At 37.6% G+C, this 25,825-nt stretch overlaps 1 protein-coding gene across 2 annotated transcripts in view; it reads left to right on the forward strand.

Annotated features, from left to right (window-relative positions):
- The first annotated feature begins 18,183 nt into the window (after positions 1 to 18,183).
- Positions 18,184 to 25,825, forward strand: part of ZNF385D (zinc finger protein 385D) — a 727,500-nt gene continuing 719,858 nt past the window's right edge. The window contains exon 1 of one of the 2 annotated variants that reach the window (XM_088798315.1): positions 18,184 to 18,691. In XM_088798315.1, the coding sequence (XP_088654441.1) occupies positions 18,586 to 18,691 (106 nt within the window). In that variant the 5' untranslated portion in view covers positions 18,184 to 18,585. The remainder of the gene's footprint in view (positions 18,692 to 25,825) is intronic. The other variant, XM_019726024.3, reaches the window with a different exon arrangement.

Below are 25,825 nucleotides of genomic sequence, written 5' to 3' on the forward strand. Positions count from 1 at the left end.
GCCAGTGTCTCCCAGTGGACAAATAGCAGAAGCCTGTTAAATGTTCGTAAAAAGTCAGCCCTTATCCCTTACCAAACAGGTCAAGCAGGGAAGGGGAGGTGTGAATGTGAGGGGGCAAAAGACCTAAGACCATAAAGGTGGGAAGGGTTTCACTGCAGGATTGCAACACGTTAGAGATGCAGTAGACTGCAATTTGGAATATAGATTAAAGAATAGAGAATGGAGTCATAGAGGTTATTTGTAATGCCATTGCGTTTGGCAGGGCTTAATAAGGACTAGAATTAAATTAGGGTCTGGAGGAATGGAGCAGTCACTGTCCTCATGACTATTGTAGGGAAAGATTTCATAATCAGGACACAGAATTCAGTAACCATAAATGAAAAGATGGTAAATATAATTATATTAAAATTGAATATTCCATTTTTTAAAAGAATGTTAAAAATGATGCAACTGCAGGTTATAACCTAGGTGAAGATATCTGCAACGCATATAAGCAAAAATCATTCATTTTGAGAATAACATTGCTACAAATCAATAAAAAATGAAAAACAGCTAATAGAAAAATGGGCAACAGGCATGAACTTGCATTTCATAGAAGAGAAAACCCAAAAGGCTAATTAACATATAAAAAGATGCTCAATATCAGTAAACAGCAAAATGCAAATTAAAACCACACTGAGATACAATTTGCACTAACCAAACTGGCAACATCTAAAAAGTCAGATGGTACCAAATGCACTGAGATTATTGAGAAATGGGAACTCATCCTTACTGATTGTAAGGATGGGAATGTATGTTTATGAGTATAACCACTTCTGAATGCCTTGTGGTAGTATCTTGCACATGCCCCAAAGATATTCCTACGTATGTTCAACAATATAGCTGTAAAATACTGACAGTTGTTTGTAATAGTAAAATAAAAAGTCATAAAACAATAAAATAATCAGAAGCTACTTAAAGACTTATTTTTAGGCAAATAAATATATTGTGTCAGTCATACAATGTAATTACATACAATGGAGACTATGAGCTATTATAGTTCACCTGCAAATATGGTTGAATTTTGAAAATATAAAGTTGAATAAATATACTAATTATAGAAGTATATATACAACATGTTACCCTTTATAAAGTCCAAAATCTATAAAACTTAACAATATACTGTGTATACCAGGTGTGCCAAAAATATATATACACATGACTTATATCCGTTTTTTGTTATCGGTATATATTGAGTATTACAATTTTAGTACAGATTTTTCCTTTCTTAAAATGTGTATACATTTTTTGGCATCCTCTGTATGTATGTATGTATGTATGCATGTATGTATGTATAACTATGACAAATAGTTATATTCAAAGCCTGAGGGAAGGGACTTCATTATTTTCTTTTCCTTCAGGTGCATGGTGGAACATAATGCTTGTTATAAGTTAATTGTGCCTTATTTGTTGTATTCATTACAATAATTTTTAACAAAAGCAAATTTGAAAAATAGAGAGGGTTAAAGGAGGAGCTATAATAGAATCAGTGTCACGGAAGGCTGTGAAAAGGAGAGGAGACAATATTTTAGGGTGTTTCGTATTGAAAGTGTAGTGTTCTAGACTATAGGAAAGCAATATTTTCCCTCCACTGAATTATAAACTCCCCAATTAAAATTACACCTTTTACCTTTTAATGTCCCTTCGTGCTAGCAACACTCTAGTGTATGCATGTAGATTAAAATGATCGTGATGTTGAAGGAAAATTAATTAGCCCCTCTCTTACTTGCCTCCCTTCCCATTCTGTGATTGGGGGAAAAATATCCCTAATGGATAGGAAGAACATAGGCAAATTATACTGGATCTCATTCTAGCTTTGTCATTAATCAGATGGATAACCTTAAATAATTCACTTACCTTCTTTGGATAACCAGTTTCCTTAATTGCTGAATAAATAGTTTGGAACAGAAGTTCCCTTCCAGCTTTAAAACTCTAAGGTCAATGACATCACTGTCAAGACGGATTTATTATCTGCAGAACTTTCCACTTTCATGCACATAAATAGTTGTTTCTGTAAATCCCTAGTCACAACCTGTCTTTTGGGCATAAGTATAGCAGAGAGTTTTTATTCTACCTGAAACACCTTATTGCTGATTGCTGTATGTCAAAATGATGGGTCTGCCGTAATTTCTCAGCTGTCAACCTGAATGTTTTTAGGATTTTGCATGTCCTTGAAGTGCTTCATCTATCTTCTTGGTATTGTTCACAGAAAACCAAGACACATGGTCCTTCCTTAAGAGTCTAGGGCCCTTGATTTTGGTTGGTGTTTAAGAATTGACTTTTAACCTACGTCATCAGTTGGCAAATTTATTTTTTAAATGTATTTTGTTAAGATCTTGCAGAAATAACCTACAGATCCACTGCATTTTCTTTTTCTGTCTGATGCCAAAAAAGCAGAATGATCCAATGATGATACTTTTATGAATTCACATTGGTATTCATTTCTAAATAACACTATCCATAATTTTTACTGAACCTATTTTGGGGACATGAATTTGACATCTGTAATTGTTGCTGTAAGTCAGGAGGATAAACTTCCTCTTGCAAAAATATATTACTTCTTTCAGCATATTTCCTTTCTGAAATATTCTAATTTAATAGTGAAATATATGGTCCTAACGGGGATTTCAGCAGTAGCAGTGTTAGAAGACAGCACCAAACACAGATGAATTCAAGACACTGGGACTGGGATGCTGCTTCCAGTGCTTGTGGTGGTGAGGCACTTAGTCCACCTCTTTTAAAAACATTTTGGGTCTGTCATTCTCCTTTTCTTGCTTATCTGTTTTGTTAAGCTTAGGGATTCTGTTCTCCATTGTCTTCATTTTAACCTTTACCATTTATTTAGCAATTAGTGAAACTAGGTTCACTTCTTAGTTTCCGAACACTGAGTTCCTGTTATGTTTGTGGGTGTGGTTCTGGAAGATTGAGTCTAGGTTTCAAGTTGGACCCAATCAGTTTCAGGTATGTATTCTCATTATGTGTTTTGCTTACATCATCCCAATATGGTAATTTGTGGTATATGTATCGTCTCTATTGATAGTACAGAGTTAACACCATCGTACGAGTATGGAAACAAATAGTTTCGTTTTGTTTTCACCAAATGTGTCAGAAATGGTCTGCTGTTATTTCTAGGCTAGTGTGCACACACACACACACACACACACACACACACACACACAAATGGTCCGAAGAATGATATGTGTGAGACTGTATTCATATATTGCTTCAAAAAAGTCATTGAGTTTAAGATCTATGAATTCATTCCTTCATTCAACCAATTTTCAGTTAATAACTACCTTGTGTTAGCATTTGAAACTGGAAGTAAAAATAGACAAGTTGCCAAAACTATTCTCAGATCAGTCCAGCACTTGGAAATGAAGATACATTCTTCTCTGAAAGTATTCTCAACAGTCAGGATTTTTGCTTCTTAATAAGTACAGAGACATGGTGAGGGACAGTCACCCCCAGAGGACAGTTTTCTAAAAGAAAAATATTGAGGAGGAGTCAAATTAATTAACCAGGACAGATTCTCTAATCATTTGAACTGGGTTCTAGAAGAGTGAAGACCTAAGTGGGGGCTGTGGAAATAAGGGCATGGGAATGTTAGCATGCAAGAATGGAATGTTCGAAGACTTGGTTTTGTTACTGTAACTCGAGGGGAGTAAGGTGCAAAACTGAACTTATAGCTAAATGAGGAATTTTCATTTTGTTTCTTAAATTTTCCGAATTGTGGGATTCTTTAAATCCAGGAGACGGTTGCAAGGATAGAGTATGACTTCTGAAGTCATACTGCCTGGGCTCACACTCCATGACTTTGAACAAAGTATATTATTTCTCGATGTCTCAGTTTCTTCAAATGGGAATAATGATAGTGCTCATCTCATAAGGTTGTTGTGGTAGAAAATAAAAGAATGTACAGTACTTAATACAGTGTCAAGGATCAAGTGAATGTGTACCAAGTATTAGTAATTATTATTGTCATAACATACTTTGATTTCAGTCAGTTAAAATCTACCGTCTTAGAAGAGATTCATTATAGGAATTCTCTCCACTATGTTTTTGAGAAATGGTTGTAGAGTAATAGGTTGCTCACTATTCCATTAGCATCCTATTTCCCTTTGAACAGTTCTAATCATTAGAAAAATTCTTTCTTATTGAGCCAACATCTGTGATCTCTAACTTTCATCTATTGTTTCTGGCTCATGGAGTTTCATATAACATTGGACTTTATTCCACATGGCAGCCTTTCAAATACACTATTTAAAGACAGCTATCTCATTTTCCATATGTTTTCTCATTTCTAGGCTAAATCTTCTAAATTGTTGGGTTTATGTTATAATCCTCCATTTATTTGAGGACACTGTTGGCTAGCTAACTAAGTACCTGTTCTTAACTCCCTTCTCCATGACCTGCCTCCAAAATAAAGTTTGAAAAGCAGCAAAGGGTAATCATGAGATTCAGGTCTTGCTAATGAGATGTCAGGAGAGTTCAGCTGCAGAGTTTCTGAGAAAGCACTTAGTTTCCTAATAAAAGTGATCTTACCTATTGGCATTGTCCCTTCTCCTTTTATGACCTTTCTTCCTGTCTAGAGCGAGAACATGATTACTGGGGCTAAAGCCGCCATATTGCAACCTTGAAATGACTTTGAGGGCAAAAAGTCAACCAGCTAAGGCCGCAGGGGTGGCATAATCAACAAGAGCCTAAGGCTTACGGACCACATTCAACAGCAGAACCAGTACTTGCAACCAATTACCCTGATCTTCTTATAGGTCAGATAATGACTGTGTCTGTCATTGAATCCAGTGATTCTCAAACTTTACCATGCATCAGAATTACCTGTAGGGCTTGTTAAGATGCCAATTACTGGACTCTAACTCAAGAATTTCTGATTCTGTAGGTCTGAAAAGGAGCTTGATAGTTTGCATTTCTATCAGGTTCACGGTGACACTCATGTGGTAGTAGCATACTTTGAGAACTCCAGGTTTCAACCATTGCTGATCTGAATTTATTTTCTTTGCAGATGATAACCTTCTTTAATATAAGTAAACCTCACTTTATTTTATTTTGAATTGCGCTCTGAAAGTGTTTCATCAACATTCAAAACAGAGATTTCTAAAACTCTTCTCTACTCCACAGAGTTCTTTTATCAGACAATCTATACTCACTCCCATACCAGCTAGCATAGTTACCTGAGTTGCTCTTTGGCAAATCAATCATCAGTCTATGGGACATTTAGTGAAATTTTATTATGTGAAGAGTATGTGAGGGTTCATGGAAGGGTGAGATATTGCCACTGGCCCCAAGGAGTTTACAATCTAGATAGGAGATGGCACACAAAGATGGAAGACAGAGTGTTTTCCGTCTGTATCGCATTTGACTATTTCCAAAGAGTTTTGAAATATATTAGCATAGTCAATACAGGAAACAGACACATTGTCACCCATTTAGGTGAAATACTAAGGTCCACTTGTTTAAATAATGGATCTAAAGAAGGTTGAAAGTAACACAGAGCAATATCAGATCTAGAAATTTTAACCCCCAATTCAGTGCACAGCACATCAGACAAACGTTTGTAATTAACATTCATCATTTCCATCTTCTCCCTTTTCAAAACAATGTAAAAATAAAATAGTTTTACTGTTTCATAATACTTTGTGGTCATAAATTGCCTCTCAAAAAGCATGAATAACAACTGGCTGTTTGAAAATTACCTCTCAGGCCATCTTTTTAAAAGGGAGTTTTTAACTCATTAGAGACCATTGTAAATTTGCAAGGTGCAAATTTAGGTGACAAGTGGAGCCTGAAATCCCAGCCTGGCAACCTGGCATGAGGCTACCTCTGTCTAGAAGAAGGATAGCATTTTTCATCAACTTCAGGGCAGGGAGACTCAGTACCCCTAGTTACTCATCTCCCACAGAGCCATGAAAATATCACTTTCCCTGGGAGACAGATGCCATTTGGGAAGGAATGTAGAGCAGGGAGAAATTTTGAGAGAGAAAAAAATCTTAAAAAACAATGGAACTTGGAGTTTACTGAATATTTACTCAGGAGAGATTGTTTGAAACTAGAAGAGAATGAATTAATCTTGATTATAAATATAAGTTTCTTTCCTCTTCTATTCTGCCTGTCTCCCCCCACATCCCATCAGCGGGGATGTAGACTCAACAGGAAGTTGCTGGATTTCAGAGAAATAGAGGAGCTAATTTTTTGTGTTTGTTTTTTAAACATCTTAATTGTGTGATATGAATTCAACCTCACCACATGTGTAAAAATTGCCACCTTTTTCAAAAGGAAAGAATTAATCCTAATAGGAATTTGTACACGATACCACACAACATGGATACAATAAAGTACAAGTTCTTGCCCTGGAATTGCTTACAGTTTAGAATTAACAGTGGTATAAACATTTCTGAATATAATTAGAGCACTTCTGAGTTCATTACATAGTTAGTAAATATTGTTCATTTGTGCAATTAAATTGTATGCAATCGTTTCCTTAATTATCTTTCTCTATTTTAGATATTTTAAAATTCATTAGATATAGGAATAAATACAATAAAAACTTTCCAGTTTTAAAGAATTTTAGTTAGCGTATTGTAAATAAATATGTATTAAGAACCTTGCACAGAAAGACATCTTTCTTTCTTTTTTTGTATTTATTTTAGAAAAAAATTAAAATATAAACTTAATTTCTATTCAGGACTGGAGTTCTAATTTAAGTAGACTATTGCCTGTATGGTGTGCTTTTTATTGTAATATTATTTCTCCTTCTGATTATTGATTTTCAACCATTAGTGATTCACTTTCTAGGTGCAAGCATGGTGGTCCTTTTCGAGGCTGTTTAAAACGCAAATGAACATGAAAGAATGCAACCAAAGTAAGTTCTTTACAATTTAGAGTGGCTGCAAATATTAGATGGATTCTTTCCACAGCATAGCAGCATACATATTTTTAGGTGTTTGGAGTGAAATACAGTAAGATATTAAAAAATTGGGGGGGGAGACAAATTTTCAGAAAAGTGAAAGGACAGACATGCTTAAAAACCAGTATCCTGCACTTCACAATTATGGCTCTAATCACTCCTATTTTTTTATTCTGTATATGTAGGTGCTAACTACTCTAATGACTGCACCATCTCATGAAATTAATACAAAAGAGCACATTCCTACAGGATGATGACTCTGTCAGATCCTTGGAACTTGGAGTCCTCCATTGTTCCTCTGCTTCAAATAGATAGATGACAAGGGGCGGAAGAATGTGTGAACAGATGTTTGAGCAAAAATCCCAAGAGATACTTGGGGCCAAGACTTGGGGCCATTGTTTTCTGTTGACATTTTCTTAGGCAAAAATAATCATAAGGCTTCTAGATGCCAGAAGGGTGGGAAAAGTAGTTTGTCCATGTTCCCAGGAGGGAAGGTAGATGGCTTGGTGAACGTTCAGCATTCTTTTTTTTTCTTTTTTTTTCCCCCACTGTTAGCTTTCAAAGTTTTAATAGAAATAATAATCTTAAAGGCAAAAAAATGTTTAATATTGGAAGAAGAGACATTTGCTTGGCACTAGATGTGATTTCCCAGGTAGGGAAGAGCCACTTCGCAGTCATAGGTAACATTCCCCTTCTATCATAAATCAATAGGCACTGATTGAGTTCCTGTTGTACCAAATATGTAAAATCATTGACTACATACTATATGTGGGACTGTGCTGCACACTCTAAACATATCAATGAAGTGCATTAAGTGTATTAGAAACTTTTATGTGGCGTGGTCAGGATCAGTAGGCCAGTGAAAGTCAGGTAAAACAGGGCATACACATAACTTAAACATTTTTATTTTTGACTTAATGCAAATGAATGTACATTCATTCACCAATTATGATTATTTTTTTAATGTAGGGCAAAAAATCTTTCTTTTAGTATGGGTATTCCTTGCTATGTATCTTGATTAATCCAGGATACATAATCTACCTAGAACACATGGTATCGGTTTCCTATTCCCCTCTTTCATGCCACGCATAACTTTTTTCTTTTCTTTTTTCCTGGCATCCTCTCCTTTCCCAAATGAATTGGGTAACTCTCTACCTTGCCAGCAAATGGTGTTAGATATATAACCAGCTCCTGGCCAATGAGACACAAAAGAAACCTGGGGAACTTCTTTGAAAAATGTCTTTGCTCTTAAAAGGCAATGCACAGGGGGTCTAATGATCCCTTTTAGATCTTTAGTTTTGATTTATGAGGATGGAATGCCTTGAGCTGCTGCACCCATTGTGATTCCATGAAGGAAATTCACCAATAAACTATAAATGGTTGGACAGAAAGGTGGAAATGAAATAGAATGACTTGATGAATTTGCTGTGTTAAACAACTCTGGAGGTTTTCTACTTTAGGACTTTTGGCTAACTGGAATGGCAATTCCATATTCTTTTGCTTTTCAAGTAGAATTTGTTATTTACAGAAATAAAATCTTAATTAAAACACCACAATTCTTCCTCTTTCCTTCTTCTACCACTCTATTACTCATTTCTCCTGGAGAATTCCCATAATAAATCATTTCCACACAAGTCTTCGACTCAAGGTGTGCTTCTGGGAAATCTGTCATAGGACAGTGTAAGTGTAGACTGACTGATATAGACAATATGTGTTAGAGGGTTTCAGAGATGAGAGCTGTCTCTGCCAACAGGGGTGACTAGGAAAGCCCTCAGAAACTGTGGGTTTCATAGCTTTATCTTTTCAACAAATAATCATGGAGTGACTACGAGGTGTCATTTAACAGGGAAGACAGTGGAGGGGCTGCTAGGCCAGTCGTTCTCACATTGTGATCTCTAGATCTGCAGCTTCAGCACCAGCTAGGAATGTGTTAGAAATGCAAATTCTCAGGCCTTACCCCGGACTTACTTTTTCAGAAATTCTGGGGCTGAGGCCCAGTAATCTGTGTTTCACCATCCCTTTCACACTCAAGTTTGAAAACACTGTACCAGACAAAGATCTGGTTTCAGCCTTTCTCTGCTAATTTTTAACTGTGAGCTCAGGCAACTTATTTGCTTCTCTGAGGTTTAATTTCCTCATATTAGAGATAGGGGTGATGGCACCTGCCTTTTGGGGGACAAATACGCGTTAATATTCTACCTTCATTTCCCTTTGTGTTGATTTTCTTTCCTTCTATTTTCCTTCTCTCTTTATCTTCTTCTTTCTCTACCTCCTCCTTCCCCTTTCTTTCTTCCTTCCCTTCCTATATACCTGCCTGCTCTTTTTAACCTGGTTCTGAAAGATGAGCTGAATTTCATTCGGTGGAAAAGAGGACTGAACTTCCCAGGCGACAGGAACAGCTTTGAAAAGCATACCTGAGTCACAAGGAGGCAACCATTTGGCTCTAGGAGAGTCATGGGTGGAAGGATAGGAGTGGCAGTTTGTAATGAGAATATGGAGCTTTGAATGCTGAGCTGAGGTTTGACTATCATCTCCAGGCAGTGATGAGGCATGTGACATGGAGCACTGGCAGTAACATGGTGGAAAGAATGATTCGGGCCGATTTAGCTGACACCGATGTACTGCAGTTTGAGGAAAATCAAGATTTAGGGCTGGGAACTCAGTAAAGACTTATAAATTAACCCATGCAATTAATCTAAAGGAGAGCCTGAATCAGGGTACTGGTATTCTAACTATGAGGGAGAAGTAGAAAAAATCTGAGACCAATAGAGAGGTGGAAAGCCACTTGGCTGGAGGTTACAATGGAAGACAAAAAGTGATTAACAATGGCTTTGAGATTTTTAAGTCTGACAGAATGGGGATACCACTGTCAGCAAAAGAGGAGTCAGTAGGAGGAAATGTTGCTGAAAGAGACACACAGACTTTGAGATAAGGTAGGATTTATGGGTTACCATATTATTGCTTCTAGACATCCAACATAGCACTGTTCTTAAAAATCCAAAAAATGCAAATTTCTATAAATCTCCTTGGGAAGACAGCTAGATGGGCAAGCTGTAATACACATAATTTATGCTTACATAGTTAAGACAAATTTCAGTCTTTGTTAATTTGTACAGCTAAATAGTAATCGATACAGTCCTTTTGGGAGAGATTCATATTTGATTAGCAAAATAAAAATATTTTGAAGCATGAATGGATTATATACGTAGCACATTGTGCTTGTATGTGATTTTTTTGTGTGTCTGCAAAATGTGCAGTGAATTTATTACCACTCTATGAGGTTTCTATATGCAGGTCAAAGCATGCCCCTCACGTACTTGGATACACCAAGTGCTAAGTTGTTTGTTTGCAGCCTGGGGGTGTTCCGTAGAGTGAAATCTGAAACTGGCTACCCTTACACAGAAGGCAAGGGGAGCCCAAAGACAGAGGCAGACCACTCAAGATTGGTAGGTGGCCGTTTTAACAAGCAAGGGGATGTACTTATAAGTTTTGTCTTAGCAGCTGCAAGACCAGTAGCTCTCTGCATTAGCCCACCAGAATCTTGAGTTTTTCTAGAGAACTTAGCTGGATTCAGTCATTGATATGGTCCAGATGGCATCAACAATACTCTCAAGGTTGTGTCCTTGAAGTGGCTACTAGTGCAGGAAAGGGCAGAATGTACATTCCAAGGACAGAGGAGGGGGCAGGTGGCCTCCAATTGCCGGATTCCTGCTTGGGGGTCAACAGGTGGGCATGTCCTCTTGATGTTCTCCTTCAACATAAGTTCACTCCTTGTCACTTCATCACAAACATGTGATTCCCATCCATTGTTCAAAAAAGATCCTGCCGCCCCAGAAACTCACAAATATGTTCTGCATTTAGCCACTATTGATCTTTTTCATTTAACATGTATTATTTTCTGTCAACCATAGTTTCTTCTTCAATATCCAAGCTCTAGTTATGTTGAAACGTTGTTGTTGTTGTTGTTTTTGCTATATTTTATATAAATTTTCATTAGTTATTCCAGAGTTTTACTAGTAATGGCAAAGAGCTTTTGAATTTTTTTGTTTGCTTTTTTTAATCGTGGAAAATAGATATTAATCAGTGGCCCCTTTCTGGTGCCCTATAAGATATTTTTTTCCTGAGGAATTTTCCTGGTGTCTTCTTGTAAATTAGGCACACTGATCTTGAGGTGTACTACATCCAAGACAAACAGAAGACACTTTGTATTAAAGATTTATTCTGAAAAATTGTTTGAAAACAATCTGATCCATATATTAGCAATAGCATCGTTCAGTGCTGAGTCATTTGGTCAGAGACAGTCTGGAAAAGATGTTAGTAGACAGCAATCATACTGTCTAGAGAGTTAGAGAGAGAAGAAAATTGCTTCAGGATATTCCAGAATATTCCAGAAGATATTTGCTCCAGGAGAAAAATGCATTATAGAAACAATATAACCATGATTCTCAAATTTGAACGTGTATCAGGATCACCTGGAGGGCTTATTAAAACAAAGATTGCTGGGACCCACACCCAGAGTTCCTGTTTCAGTAGGTCAAGGGTGGAGCCAGGGAATTTGGATTTCTAATAAGTCCCCAGGTGATGCTGATGCTGTTGGTCCAGTGACCACACTTCAAGAACTACTACCTTAGACAGAACATCCTCCAGAGAGAAACGTTAGCATTAGTCAGGAACAAGAAACAGGGTTGTTTTGCTTTTAATTTCTTTCATTTTCAATTGTGCACAGGTTAGTTTTCATCTAACACCAGTTTGTTCATATTTCTAATTTTCTCACAATTTCCACTCTTCATTTTCTTCTAAATAAAGCCATAATAATTCACCAGAAACTGGAAGTCATCAGCAGCATCCCCATCCTTTCACCTCTATTCTTGACAAGCTAGTCCATTAGCTGGACTAGGAAAATTCTGAGCCTTCCTGTCCTACACATTTATTCATCCTATTTGTTATCTCTGGCGTACCTATTGTCCTCACCATTGTTTTCCGTTCTTGAAGACTCAACTAAATTCTTTCTCCTTCATTAAACTTTCTCAGATAAAGGGAGAACTTCTTACCCTGAACTTATTGCATACTTGTTTGTACTTTGTCATTTTTATTTCACAAAAGCTTTCATTACCATCTATTGTTGTTAGAAAATAAAAAACCCGATTACTTTTATAATATTTATTTCATGGCAGTTTTTTTAAATCCTCAATCTCCCTAAGAGGTAGATATTATTATTTTATCCATTTTACAGGCAATTTACTTTTGTATAGTTTATTTTACTTCTAAATTTAAGTTACATGACATCAAGCACGTGATTTAAGTACATTTGTGTTCCCCCAAAGTACCCATCATAGGGATTGCAAATAGTAATGTTTATTAAAATAATTGCTGTATTCATAATAGTCTTCTTTGAGGTGCTATAAAGCAGTGATGATAAAATATTCAAACATTTGAACAGGTTAGTTCTATAGGCTTCTCTGTGAACTAAACTCTGATTATTAAGAATGACTGATTCACACAAGGGTAAAAAGACCTAGTTCTCCATCCTTAGGATATAGATATATATATAATACATATATATATATATATATATATATATATATATACACACACACATATATATATATATATATATATATATATATATATATATATATATATATATTTAATTAAAGTTTATTGGGGTGACAATTGTTAGTAGTTGCATAGGTTTCAAGTGTACAATTCTGTAATGCATCATGTATATATCATGTTGTTTGTTCACCACCCAGAGTCAGTTCTCCTTCCATCACCATGTATTTGATCCCTTTTACCCTCATCTACCACCCCTCTCCCCCCTTACCCTCTGGTAACTGCTAAACTATTGTCTGTGTCTATGAGTTTTTGTTTCTTCATTTGGTTGTCTTGTTCCTTTGTTGTTTTCAGTTTTATATACCACATATCACAGATGTGGTGTATATATATATATATATATATATATATATATATATATATATATACACACAATGGAATACTATTGCTCCATAAGAAAAGATGAAATAGTGCCATTTGCAACAACATGGATGGATCTTGAGATTATTATGCTAAGCGAAATAAGTCAGACATAAAAAGTCAAGAACCATATGAGTTCAGGATAAGTTTGAAGGGCTGATTTACCTGAGAGCTCCTGGGGATTGGCTGAGGTCTTTGTTGAGATTGCATAGAAGTTCAATTTCTCCCTTTATCCTATCCTGCTTCCTTTACTCTTTCATAGCTCTTGGTCTCAGGGGCTCTCTCTATAAACTTCCTGCACACAAATTTTCATGTCTCCAGATTCTGCTTCCTAGAGAACCCAACCTAAGACAAAATGTGGACTGCCCACATTTATTGATTCATTTTTTTAGAGGCAATGCTTTATAGTGGAAATCTATATGTTTTATAATCAGAGAGATTGGAGCGAATCAGATAACATCTCAGGGAAATTCCTTAATCTCTTCCAGCCTGTTTTTTTCATCTTGGAAGAGGGATCTTACTAAGATTAAAGACAGCTCAAATATGCATAAAGCACCTACCACAGCTTTTGACAATATTCAGGTGTTCAGAAAATGGAGGCCTATAAGTTGGTAAAGTTGAATCTCTAGAAGGCTAAATATCTGGGGCACATCTTCTTAACCCCTCCCTGGTGTGCTTTTTATTCATTCTGTTGTAATACTATGCCTTGATTTATGTTGAAGTTTCCTACTTAAAGAAGCCATGTGAATTCCAAGTTACTTAATGCTCCAGGAGTGAGATTTTCTTCTGAGTTTGAGAGTAGGAAAATTTTTTTCCAGCAGGAGAGACTGGGATTTACAAATCTTTGCTTCAGACACTGACAGTTATATAACGTCACCTAACTATTGCTTTTCAGTGGCTTCCAAAGCCGAGATCCTGGCTCTGTGTTCAGTCACATCTGTGGTGTTGACCCACTCTTTTGACAGGTCTGCTGTTCTCCCTTGACCCAATTTTCTCTTTCTGTGATCTGCTTTTATTTTTATGGCCTTGGCATTTTATTATACACCACCCTTTTACAAAGTGTTAGGCTAAATATAAATTGATCTTCAAGATTCTGAACTCTTGAATTCTCTCCCTGGTCAAAACCTCCTGATATTGAATCTTTCCCATAACTCCCTTCACACTCTCAGTATGATCTTCATTTTTATGACTTTTGAATTCTCTGTCTCTCCCAACAGTCCCTGTCCATCACTCACCTTCATGTTTATTTCCTTTTCAGCTTGGATTCTATCTTCAACTGTCATACCATTAATTGACCACCAACTGTGAACACTAGTCACCATGTATTTAGTACTTACTGTGTACCAGACATTGTGTTAAATGATTTACAAGGCATGATGTACAATATAGTGATTAGACATTTATGTAACTTAGGAAATTATCATCCCGATAAGTCTAGTACCCATCTGACACCATACATAGTTATTATGATATTATTGACTACATTCCCTGTGCTATCCTTTCCATCTCTGTGACTGTTTTTTATAAATTTGAGACTTCATCCCCTGAAGTCCTACTTCATGAAATTCCTCACTTGTTTGATCTTCTACTTTGTTGATGACTAAACTTGGTTAAACCATGCTGCACACTTTGTTTCTGCACTTAGGTCTTTGAATACTGCTGGGCGAGTAACAAATAAAAATGATGATTGTCTTTATGATAATAAATGTGCATGTTTTAGGCAGGTTCTCACCTGGTTGGGTCACTTGAGGGGTGAACTTTCTCCCCTTCTGTTATGGATTCGTTACGATATCCCTGTTAAAACTTCCTCCAATATTCTCCACATTTATCTAGCTCACAATGCTATTTCTTGTTTCTTACAAGATATCATTAGAAGGTCTCATCTCTCTTTTCCTGGAGATACAGAGGTAAGATAACGTGAGCCTTTTCACTTCATGCCATTCTACTTTAGAATCTCAGTACTTTTTCTTATTTCTACTCCCTTGTTCTTGCTTCCAAGGAACAGGTGACCCTTTTCTCTGTTAAGATTGATTATTTACACTCTTGGTTCACTAGTTTTCTTTTTCAGATATTGCTCAATCAATTCTCCCTTTCTTGCCTGGAACTTCTCTCCTATACTTTTGGCCCCTAACCCTATCAATAAGGTATGTTTGGACTTAAGTGAAACAACCTTCTGCAATTCTGCTACCAGCCCTCTACACCCAGTCTCTTTTTTATGTTCAGTTCACTGTCAAATTTCTTTAAAGAATAACTTAACATTCTTCCGTCAATTCCTTTGCCACTCATGAAAGTGATACCTTCCTAGTGCAATTATATTCTCTTGTATATAATCAATTAACTTTCAAACCAGATCCTTCTCCAAAACAAAACCAAAAGCTTTCCCAATGTATATTAATGTTTCCCTTTTAGTCTCTTGGTCCCATCTGGTACCAATGTTCATCTCTGTAACAAAACTTTTTCCTGACTTGGTTTCTATGACATTGAAATAACAGAAGCCATTTAGGCATCTCTTCCCATCTTTTTGGTTATGCTTTCGTGTCTCTCCTTCTTTCTCTCAAGTTATTAATTTCACTCAGTGAATATTTTAAAATTTACTGTGAACCAAACACTAAGTTAGGTGTTGGGGCTACAACAGTGAACATGATACATATGTTCCCATCCTCTCAGACTCTATAGGTTAATGCAAAAAATATGAATGAGAACGCAGTACGCTATCTCACTTAATCCTCACAACGGCTTTACGCAGAAGGTAATATTCATGTTTTATAGATCATGATACTGAGGAACAGGGAGGTCACAGAGCTCCAAGCTTCTGTCCTAAGCACTTTTCCTTTTCCATTCTTCCTCATTAACCTCACATTCTCCCAACCATTTAACTTCACATACATATTCAGGATTCTCAAACATGAGAGCAAACACAAGCTCTAACCTAGAACCCATTTCCTCAGAGCAAGGCTTGAATTTCTAACTGTGTGAACATTCGCACCCTTATATCTCCCTTAAACCCCTGACTAAAAATGTCCGAAGAGAACTTATTATTTGGCAGCTTTTCCCAAAGAAACATAAAGATAAAACTAAACAACTATAAGTTCCCGTCTTCTCAATTCTTAATGGTGTCACCATTTTTCTAGCCCTCCAGGCACAATATCTTAGAGCTATATGGAACAAATCCCTCTCCTCCACATAAATGTTATATACTGTTAATTATGTCTCAGCAATATCTCCTTTTAATCATCTTTATATTTCATTTCCCACAACTGTTATTGTTCCTACCCTCATGGTCCCTTACACACGGTTTCCACTGCCTCCTAAGAGCTTTCTACAGCTCCATTACTTTCTGGTTCTAGGACACCCTATTAACCTGTTATATGAAGTGAAAGTATAAACTGCTGAAGTAAAGTAAAAACTGCTCAGGATAGCAGTCTTAGCCCCTGCCAAATTTGCAAGCCATTTCTTCTACCTTCGTCCATGCACTATTCTGGGCAAAAGGGTCCACTACTCCCTGTATTTTCTGTCTTCACTCTTTCATCTTAAATGTCCCTGCTTTTTACCTCTGCCTGATAGAATCAGATCACATTTTAAGGATTATCTCAAATGATCTCCCTTCCATGAAATCTCTCCAGACCTCACTGCCTTTTGAACTCTTTGAGGTAATGTATTTGATTTTTTTCTTCTGGCACCAGAGGCTGCCTAAAATGCTGTTAATTCGTATATTTTCAAATTGCTCTTTCAAAGCAGGAACTATATCAGATTCTGTTCACCTCCAGGAAAGGCCTATACCATGGTAAAAGCTTATTAACAGTTGCAGAATTGAAATGGTGATATGAGAGTTTAAGTCCAGGTGAAAGCATGAAGGGGGGGGGGAGAGAGAGAGAGAGAGAGAGAGAGAGAGAGAGAGAGAGAGAGAGAGAGAGAGAGAATATGAGAATCAAACTAAGCTAATATAGTCATGGTAAGTTGAGATATAACATATCTTTCGGTGCATTGGGTACGTTTCTTTTTTATTACTTTGTTCTTGGCATTTGCTTTTCTCTGTTTGCTTTAGCTATTAGTTTGATAAGCAATTTAACTACTTGATAATAGTACACACTTGAGCAGTACTGCACCTCAGTGAAAGTCAACAACTGTCTCAGAGGAAGAATAGACTGCCCCTCAGAGGATGCTACTTAGAATTTTATTTCTGTTTTTGTGGGGTGGTCACTGTTGATTTTTAGAGCTTTTCTTGAGAACATATAGAGTGGCAAATTACCAATATCTCTCTACACTTTCATGAGCATTCGTAGTCATAATGATTTCATCAATAGTAGTAATTAATGGCGCTCATGATAGCCTTGTATCTGTAGGGTATTTTATCCTTTTGTACTGTATTTATGTTTATAATTTATTTGGCCTCCATAGCTTCTTGAAACCCCATGAAAAACTGCCTTAGCAATTTGTTATTTAAGATCATCCAATAAGTAGTTAGTGGCAAAGCTGATATTAGAAAACAGGTTTATTTTGTTTGTTAGTGTTTTGCAACTCAAAATGTGGTCCTTGGATTAGTGGCATCTGCTACATCATTAGAACTGCAGAACATCGGGCCCCACTCCAAATCTATTAGATCAGAATCTGAACTTCAACAAGATCACTAGGTGATTTCCTGTGCCAGTAAAGGGTGAAAATCACTCCTCTAAATTCTAGATTCAGGCAACAGAAGGTATATTTTTCATCCCCAGGGTATTGTAATGAGCGTGTGTGTGTGTGTGTGTGTGTGTGTGTGTGTGTGTGTGTGTGTGGAGAGAGAGAGAGAGAGAGAAGAAAATCTCAATAGGATATGAGTCTGTCAAAAAGGAGTGAACATTTGGGTTTTGTGGAGGCAGGACTTCCCTACATATTTGCAATAGCTTCACCGAAACACGCTGTAACTTAGGTTATTGAGGTTAACTGTTATATAGTATACAGTATTAAAGAAAGAAAAGAGAGAGAGAGAGAGAGAGAGAGAGAGAGAGAGAGAGGAAGAAAGAGAAAGAAAGAAAGAAAGAAAGAAAGAAAGAAAGAAAGAAAGAAAGAAAGAGAAAAAAGACAAAGGAGAGAGAGAGAAAGAGAGAGAGAGAGAGAGAGAGAGAGAGAGAGAGAGAGAGAGAGAGAGAGAGAGATGGAGGGGGGTTTGTCAGCTAATAGTACCCAAACGACAAGCACAAAAGCAGAGCCCCTTTCCTGCGCCTCCTGAAGCAGCTCGCTCGAGCTCATTTCCAACATCTCTAGTTTCTGAGTGCACTTCCCCTCGCGTTTCCTCAGAACACCCAAGATCCACTCACTCCAGTAAAGCGAGTTCCTCGCCTCCCGGTTTCTTTCCTCCTTCTCAGCCCTCTCCCTCTCGAGGCGCCCCCGGGCCGGGCCCCTCCCTCAGTGCGCCCGCACCTCTCCCCAGCCGGGTGCACCTGAGGCTGGCGCGGGTGCGGGACTCATGCGGAGCGCCGTGGACCCGGCGGAGGCGGAGGCGCGCTGACTGCCACCTCCAGCCGGCTCCTGGGGAACAGCACCGCGGAGCCTAAGGGACCGTTCTCCGCTAACGCTAACGCTCACGCCTCGCCGGACCGCCGCCGCCGAAGCCGCGGGTGGGCAGCCGTGCGCCCTCAGGGACTGCCAGCCTGGGCTGCTGCTCCTCCCGGATGCCAGGGCCAGGGCGCCGGGCGGCAGCCAGCCGGAGGATGAAGGGCTCGGTGGGAGGAAGGAGAGAAAAGCTACTGGGGGCACCGAAAGCTCAGCCTGGCCCAGGTAAGTTGAGCGCAAAATAGGTGTCTGGGCTGGGGCGGTGGAGTTGGCTGCGGTGCTGGGTACCGCTCTGGCGATGTGCTCCTGCGGGATTCCGGGCACGCGAAATGGGCATTTGTGCTGTCTGGATCCAGGACCATCCCCCCACTCACACCCCACACCATCCGTCAGCACCCTTGCCCCTGCTGCTTGGTGCCAAGAAGAAATGTGAGGTTACTGGGGCTGGAGTGTAGAGTGCAGAGCTTGAGGGTCTCGGGACACTGTGCGCTGCGGAGGACCAAGGTGCAGTGGGGGCGACAGGGTCAGCCGGGCTCTGGCTGGTGTCTAGGGCTGGGCCACCTCGGATGGACGCCCTGCTGCCTGTCTCCTATTGGGTGTGTGTGGATGCACTCCCTGGGAAACCTGGCGAAGTTTTGGGATCAGAAAGCACAGCGGGCCAGCTTTGTGATTGTCTTCCTATTTTTTTCCATTATTATTATTACTATTATTATTATTATTATTATTATTATTATTATTAGTCTCTCTTTGGGATATACACAATTTGAGGGCACCCTGAGAAGCTATTGAGCTATAGAAGCCTCCCTCCAGGAGTATCACGTTGATATTTAGTTTGTATTGGGGAAGCTACTGGTGAACCAGTGCCCCATGAATCCGATCACCTTTCAGGGCCAGAGACCCAATTAGAAGAGAGAGCACAGGGTCTGTGCACCTTGTGACTTCTTGCATTTTGGGAGAAGTTTTATTGTGGGTGCGAATTGAGGTCAGAGGAAACCCACTGTCCCTAATATGGTGTCACCCCTTGTGAAATGCCTCATTCCCTATCTGTCCTCCTTACAATTCAGACTTGTAGCATCACGTATTTCTGGTAGCGGTGTTTATGTCTGCTTTATTCTGAGCTGTAGCTAAAATAACAACATGTGATGTGCTGTTCCTAGGTGTTTGAGCGGCTCTAAATTCTGGAACCCTGAACTGACTTTGAAAACTACCCCACCTTCTGTAGGTTTAACCCCAGAGATGAAGCTCATCTATGACTCTCCTGTGGCATTTTCTGGGGATGTGATAGGGGAAATTTCTCTCTCTTCTCTTGAGAGTATTTCCTATTGGTCTGTTGGATGTGCCTTTCACATGTCCACTCAATCATGGTATACCACGTTCCCTGAAGTCAACTGGAAAGACGTGGCTCCCTTTGGGTTTTCACGCCACCCCTGCCCTGTACTGGGTCATTCAGTCACTATACTGTGGTCGCTAAGCCTGAAAGGCAAATATGGGTCATTTCAAATTATGTAGATTGATGCAGCACAGTGTGTCTGGGGTTTGCTGCAATTTCTTTGCGTTTCGTTCCAGGTGATCCTCAGAAATTAACTTTATTCATGGAGCTTACATATAGACAGGGGGAATGGGCAAATATCTTGAGTTAATGTTATCTTAGATTGAAGTAAATGAAGTGTTTGAAGCTCTCTGTGTTCCCCTAAGCCAAAAGTTAGGAATTTTGGATTATTTTTGCTCTATTGCAAAGTGACTAAAGGACTTTTGGGGTCATTTAATACTACTATTACCACTACTAGTACTATCTAATATTTGTTTTTCCATTCATTGCACACCAAGAAACGTGGTAAGGGCTTTACAGCCCCTGCAAATTCGTAACAACCCCAAGAAGACAGCATCTTCACCATCTCCATTTTGTTCATAAGGAAGAGGTAGCCTTAGAGATGTCAAATTTGGAAAAGTTCCACAGTTAGTGTTTTGGAAACAAGGACTACTGGACTCCAAAGTCAGTTTCACAACTACACAAACACTGCACAACCTTTTTGAGCTCCATTTGAAAAGTGGAAGGATGACCTCCCTAAGTTCTAAGTCCCATGAAAAATTAGTACAGTGATGATAATATCATAGATTGATTCATCCACAACAATTTCAAATGATTAATGTAACAGAAATGTGGAACTCGAGACTTGAATTCAAATGAAAATTGTGTGGTGTTTATAGAATTCGGCCTGCTGGCTCTAGAGAGGGCTAAATGCTGAGAGACATTTTTATGACTGTATAGAGTTATCCTGAGGTCTACCTAAACATTCTTATATTTCAGCCAGCTTATAATTAATGCTCAGATCCTAACAAAATGTTGGATTTCTATTAAGAGATACTAGAATCATGTTTCAAAATTTACTTTTTATTTTCAACATTTTCAAGACAATTACACACCCTGCTGGGATTTGCTATTTACAAGGTGCATCAAAAGTTCAATAATAAAAACTGTTTGCTATTTAACAAAACATAGTTTCATCTATAATAACAACTCAGGCTAAAAGATTCATGTCTCATTTAGTACTTATTTTATTTGAAGTTTAATTAAGATATTGCATTTCTTATTGCAAAGTACATGCAGCTGAGTACACATCTCTTTTTTTCTTGTAATCTCTAACTTTATAAATCCATTACTCATGAGTTCTTCAGATAAGTTATATTAGTGCCTGTCTAAAATTTGAATTTTTAAAACTAAGAGCAAGAACAGCAAATAAAATGCATTTGGGATATTTTTTCACAAGCTGGAATTTTGCTTGTTTTGGGATTAGTGATATAGTATTTTAAGTCCCAGATACAATTTGCCTGCACATGAATGGAATTATCAAATAAAAGTACATAAATTCATTAGGACACTAATGATGTTAATATCTAATATGTGAGAGCAGATTTGGAAATATAGAGATATTTGGGGAAGTTGAAGATATTTTACATGTTTCAATGCAATTGCATGCTATCTTATTGTTTTCAAATAAAACTACATTTCTCTGTTCCATTAAACCAAAGTTCATTACCATGATCTCTCTTTTGTTTTAGGGTTAAATTGTGTTTTCTAGTAGTATCCTAGCATTGCATGAAATAGAAGTTTTTGTTTCTTCTCCTAATATAGTTGAAGTAAAAAAAAAAATCACTTTGCTTACTTAACAGAAACAAGATATTTCTGAATATGTAAGGGTTTAGCAAAAGAGTGTAAAAATAGCATAGTAATAACTCACCTAGAGGTTTTATTTGTTTTTTGGAAGTGGATAATTAGGTTGTTATGGTGGCTAACATATTTAACTGTGGTAGTAAAATATCAAACTAATTATAAACTTGAATTTTTGAATTGCCAAATATTTTACGACATCAGGAGTCTTGTAAATGGATTAACCTTATCATCACATAAACATATGTTCTACTGCGTTTTACAAATTTTCTAAGTTCCATATTTGCACAATTAGACTAGTAGTTTATTTGATATTATTTGGGGATTTGAACAACCAGATCTTTGAAAAGTGGTTTAAATTGGACGTCTGAGTCACATTTATATCACAGACTGAAGAAACTAATATTGGAGAAGGATTTGTAATTTTGAGTGTTTTAAGAGCTCAGAACTCAGTGTGGGTAACAATTCTTACTTTTTTGACAAAATTTTCAAAGTGACAATTTGAATAAATTAAAGCCTATGTGTTGAAAATCAAGGAAGCACTTAAACAACCTCAAATAGAGTACATGGCTAAAATCTGTTAGTGAAATTAATCTTTTGAACAAGTAGATAACACATTAGAAATCACTTTTAAAATTTCAGTACATAAAAAATTTATTCAGGGCCGGCCCGGTGGCTCAGGCGGTTAGAGCTCCATGCTCCTAACTCCGAAGACTGCTGGTTCGATTCCCACATGGGCCAGTGGGCTCTCAACCACAAGGTTGCCAGTTTGATTCCTCAAGTCCCGCAAGGGATGGTGGGCTGCGCCCCCTGCAACTAAGATTGAACATGGCACCTTGAGCTGAGCTGCTGCTGAGCTCCAGGATGGCTCAGTTGGTTGGAATGAGTCCTCTCAACCACAAGGTTGCCGGTTCGACTCCCACAAGGGATGGTGGGCTGTGCCCTCTGCAACTAGCAACGGCAACTGGACCTGGAGCTGAGCTGCGCCCTCCACAACTAAGACTGAAAGGACAACAACTTGAAGTAGAACGGCACCCTCCACAATTAAGATTGAAAGGACAACAACTTGACTTGGAAAAAAGGCCTGGAAGTACACACTGTTCCCCAATAAAGTCCTGTTCCCCTTCCCCAATTATATATATATATATATATATATATATATATATATATATATATATTCATTTGAATATATATAATATGAATATATATGTATATATATATATATATATATATATATATATATATATATATATATATTCATTTGTGTCTTTTAGGGACTGCTAAAATTAGCAATAACTCTCCTTTCTGGAATAGCCCAGCCTTAACTACTTTTTTTTTTTTTTTTTAATTACAAAGTGAGAAGTTTAAGGATATGGAGAGGCAGAGATGAATCACAATTCTTTACAAAATCTTGATCCCATTTTAAATATGATTTTAATAATATCCAGAAAATTCTGTACAACTTTTAGTATTTTGCCCAGATTGAGGATGGGTTTAAAAGAATATCTTATTCTTAACCTACTAGTGAATGTGTAGAGAATACTAGAACACAGTTCTGGGATGGAATAGGGATGTCTAGACCATTTAATGACTTTATTACTTTGCCTATAGTGTCATCCAAATGTATGTTTAATTTTTTTTGCCTATTCAGAAAACAAAGGGGTAGTTCTCCATAATCTATGTATGGAATTATATCTATGAAGACAAGCAAGCATGCAGCATTCCTAAACAGGTCTTTTAAGTAACAAATTTGCAGTAAAAGTGAGTTTGTATTTTCTTTCCAAGTAGTTATGTAGCCCATCTTCCAGTAAACAGTACTGATCGTAGCATATCTTGATTACCCATTAGACCTATCTGTCCCCATAAGAAGAAAAAATATTACTACAGTGCAGTGTTAGGGAGGTCCATTTGAGGATTTTCCTAAGAGTTTTTCATGACATGGGGTGAAATGTTCTTTGTTTAGGTCATTGTCATATTGTCATGTGTTCTGTTTTTATATTTAAAGAGTTATTTGCTATTTTATAATGTATTATTAATATTATTAGAGATTTCTTTTTCTTTTAGCAATTTCTCATCCACTCTTAACTGAAACGAAAGGAAAATTAATGAAATGTCTATGGTGTGTTTACTTTTACGTAGACATAGGAATACACATGAAACTTCAGAGGGAATCCTGAAAAATCTGGATTTTAAAACTGCATTTGCTGAGAACAACTTCTAGGAGTTAGTCTCGGTGTACTAAATCTATCCAGATACGTAGAATTTAAAGAATAAAGGCTGTAGATACTGGGTTGTGTTCTCAGGTGATTCCGATTTTACATTCATAATAAAATTTGACATTAAAGTCATAAGGACAAATAGGGACTTAACATGATGTTAAGATGTTAAGAGTGTGAACTAAAGAAAGCCTGAGTTTGAATTCTTGCTCTGTGCCTTATAAGTAGTGACAATTTAGTAAGCGTATTGTACGTCTCTTTGATTTAGTGTCCTCACCCATAAAAAATGGTGATAATAAATGACCTATCTCTTAGAATGATTGAAGGCTTAATAAGATAATATCTGTAAAGTGCTTCAAATAGTGTCCAGTACAAAGTGAATATGTTGTAGATGTAAGCTACTTTTAATTATCATCATGTATGAGTTTCCTGTGGCTACTGAGCCAAATTATCAAAGACGTGGTGGCTTCAAATAACAGAAATGGATTCGCCCCCAGTTCTGGAGGTCAGGAGTCTGGAATCAGTATCCCTGGGCTGAAATCATGGTGTCAGCGAGGTGGTGCTCCCTCAGTCTCTAGGGGAGAATCTGTAGGTTGCCTCTTGCAGCTCCTGGTGGTTGTTGGCATTCCCTGGTTTGTGGTCACATCCCACCAATCTTTGGCTTTGCCTTCCTATTCATTGTCTTCTCCTCGGAGTCTACTTTCCCTCTGCTTTTCTCTTACAAGGGTATTTGTGCTTGCATTTAGGGCCTACCCTGATAATCCAAGGTTATAGTGCTACCTTTTAACGAGTAGTCTTATTGACTATAGTTGGTTCTTTATGCTTAACCTCAAAATTTTAGGAGCAAAATCTTACTATTACATTCACTTTAGAGATAAGGAACTGAGCCAAGTAATGTACATATACACAGCTGGAAAGGGACAGCTTTTGAACTCTGTTCCTTCTGGTTGTACTAGATATGCCCTGAAGGTTTTAAACAACCATCAAACCCATAGTAGCTGATATAATCAGAACTCTATTGGTCAAGGAAAAAAAGACCATTCCTAGTACTGAGACTGGAGATAATTTTTCCCATGAGTCTTCATGAAGAGGGAACTGAATGGTACAGTGAGCTCTATCTTTGTTAATGTAACAGAGACTTGGGTAGGAATCTTTCTTACACAGTAAAGAGCAGTTTACTTACTGGGATGCCTACTGTTCTGACTTAATGTCAAACATTTCAAAGTTTCTAGAAGGATGGGAGGGCTATGTACCCTTAGACAATACTTCATACATTTTACTCCCTTTAATGACATTTTTAGCCATGACACTGAGTTTGAGCCTACTTACTTTGACAAATTCTGAGTGCTGGTATTTCTGTGATGACTTAAAAGTTGGAGTCAGCTTGACTCATTGGGGAACCTGGGAAAATGGATAACTTTCAGGAATGGTAATGGTATCTCTGAGATGGGAACAGTGGGCAAATTCATGTTTGCCTTAAGAATTAATATGTAGGGTAAAGTGACCTAACTTGGCTTTCCCTTGATATTTCAGTTCTTCACAGGTCTCCTTGAGCATCAATAATTTAGATTATAATAGATATAATCCCATTATGAAAGGGACTGTGTTTTTTAATCTTTTAACCTCCTGCAATGTTTGTCCTTGCTTTGAACAAGTAGGCGTCCAAAACATTTGTCCAGTGAATAAATAATGAAATTCTGCTATGTGGTAGACATAGAATTTGTAGAAACTCAAGCAAAATAGCTATCAGAATCTAAAGATAATATGAAAATTCCCTTAAAAAGAGTGTAATAATCTATCAGAATAACTTTTGTTCTCTCTGGAATAAAGTAGATACAGTCCAATTACTGATTAATTGATGTTTTTTAGTAGGTTGAGTAAACTTTTTTAGCATCTCATGAAGAAGAATTTGATCTTAGGAAACTGCTTTCAAAATACCATTTTCAGTTCCTATGGATTTTGATGAGCACTTTG

This window comes from Rhinolophus sinicus, chromosome 5 (assembly GCF_057876585.1).
Source record: "Rhinolophus sinicus isolate RSI-liver-muscle chromosome 5, RSI-T2T, whole genome shotgun sequence".
Classification (NCBI taxonomy): Eukaryota; Metazoa; Chordata; class Mammalia; order Chiroptera; family Rhinolophidae; genus Rhinolophus; species Rhinolophus sinicus.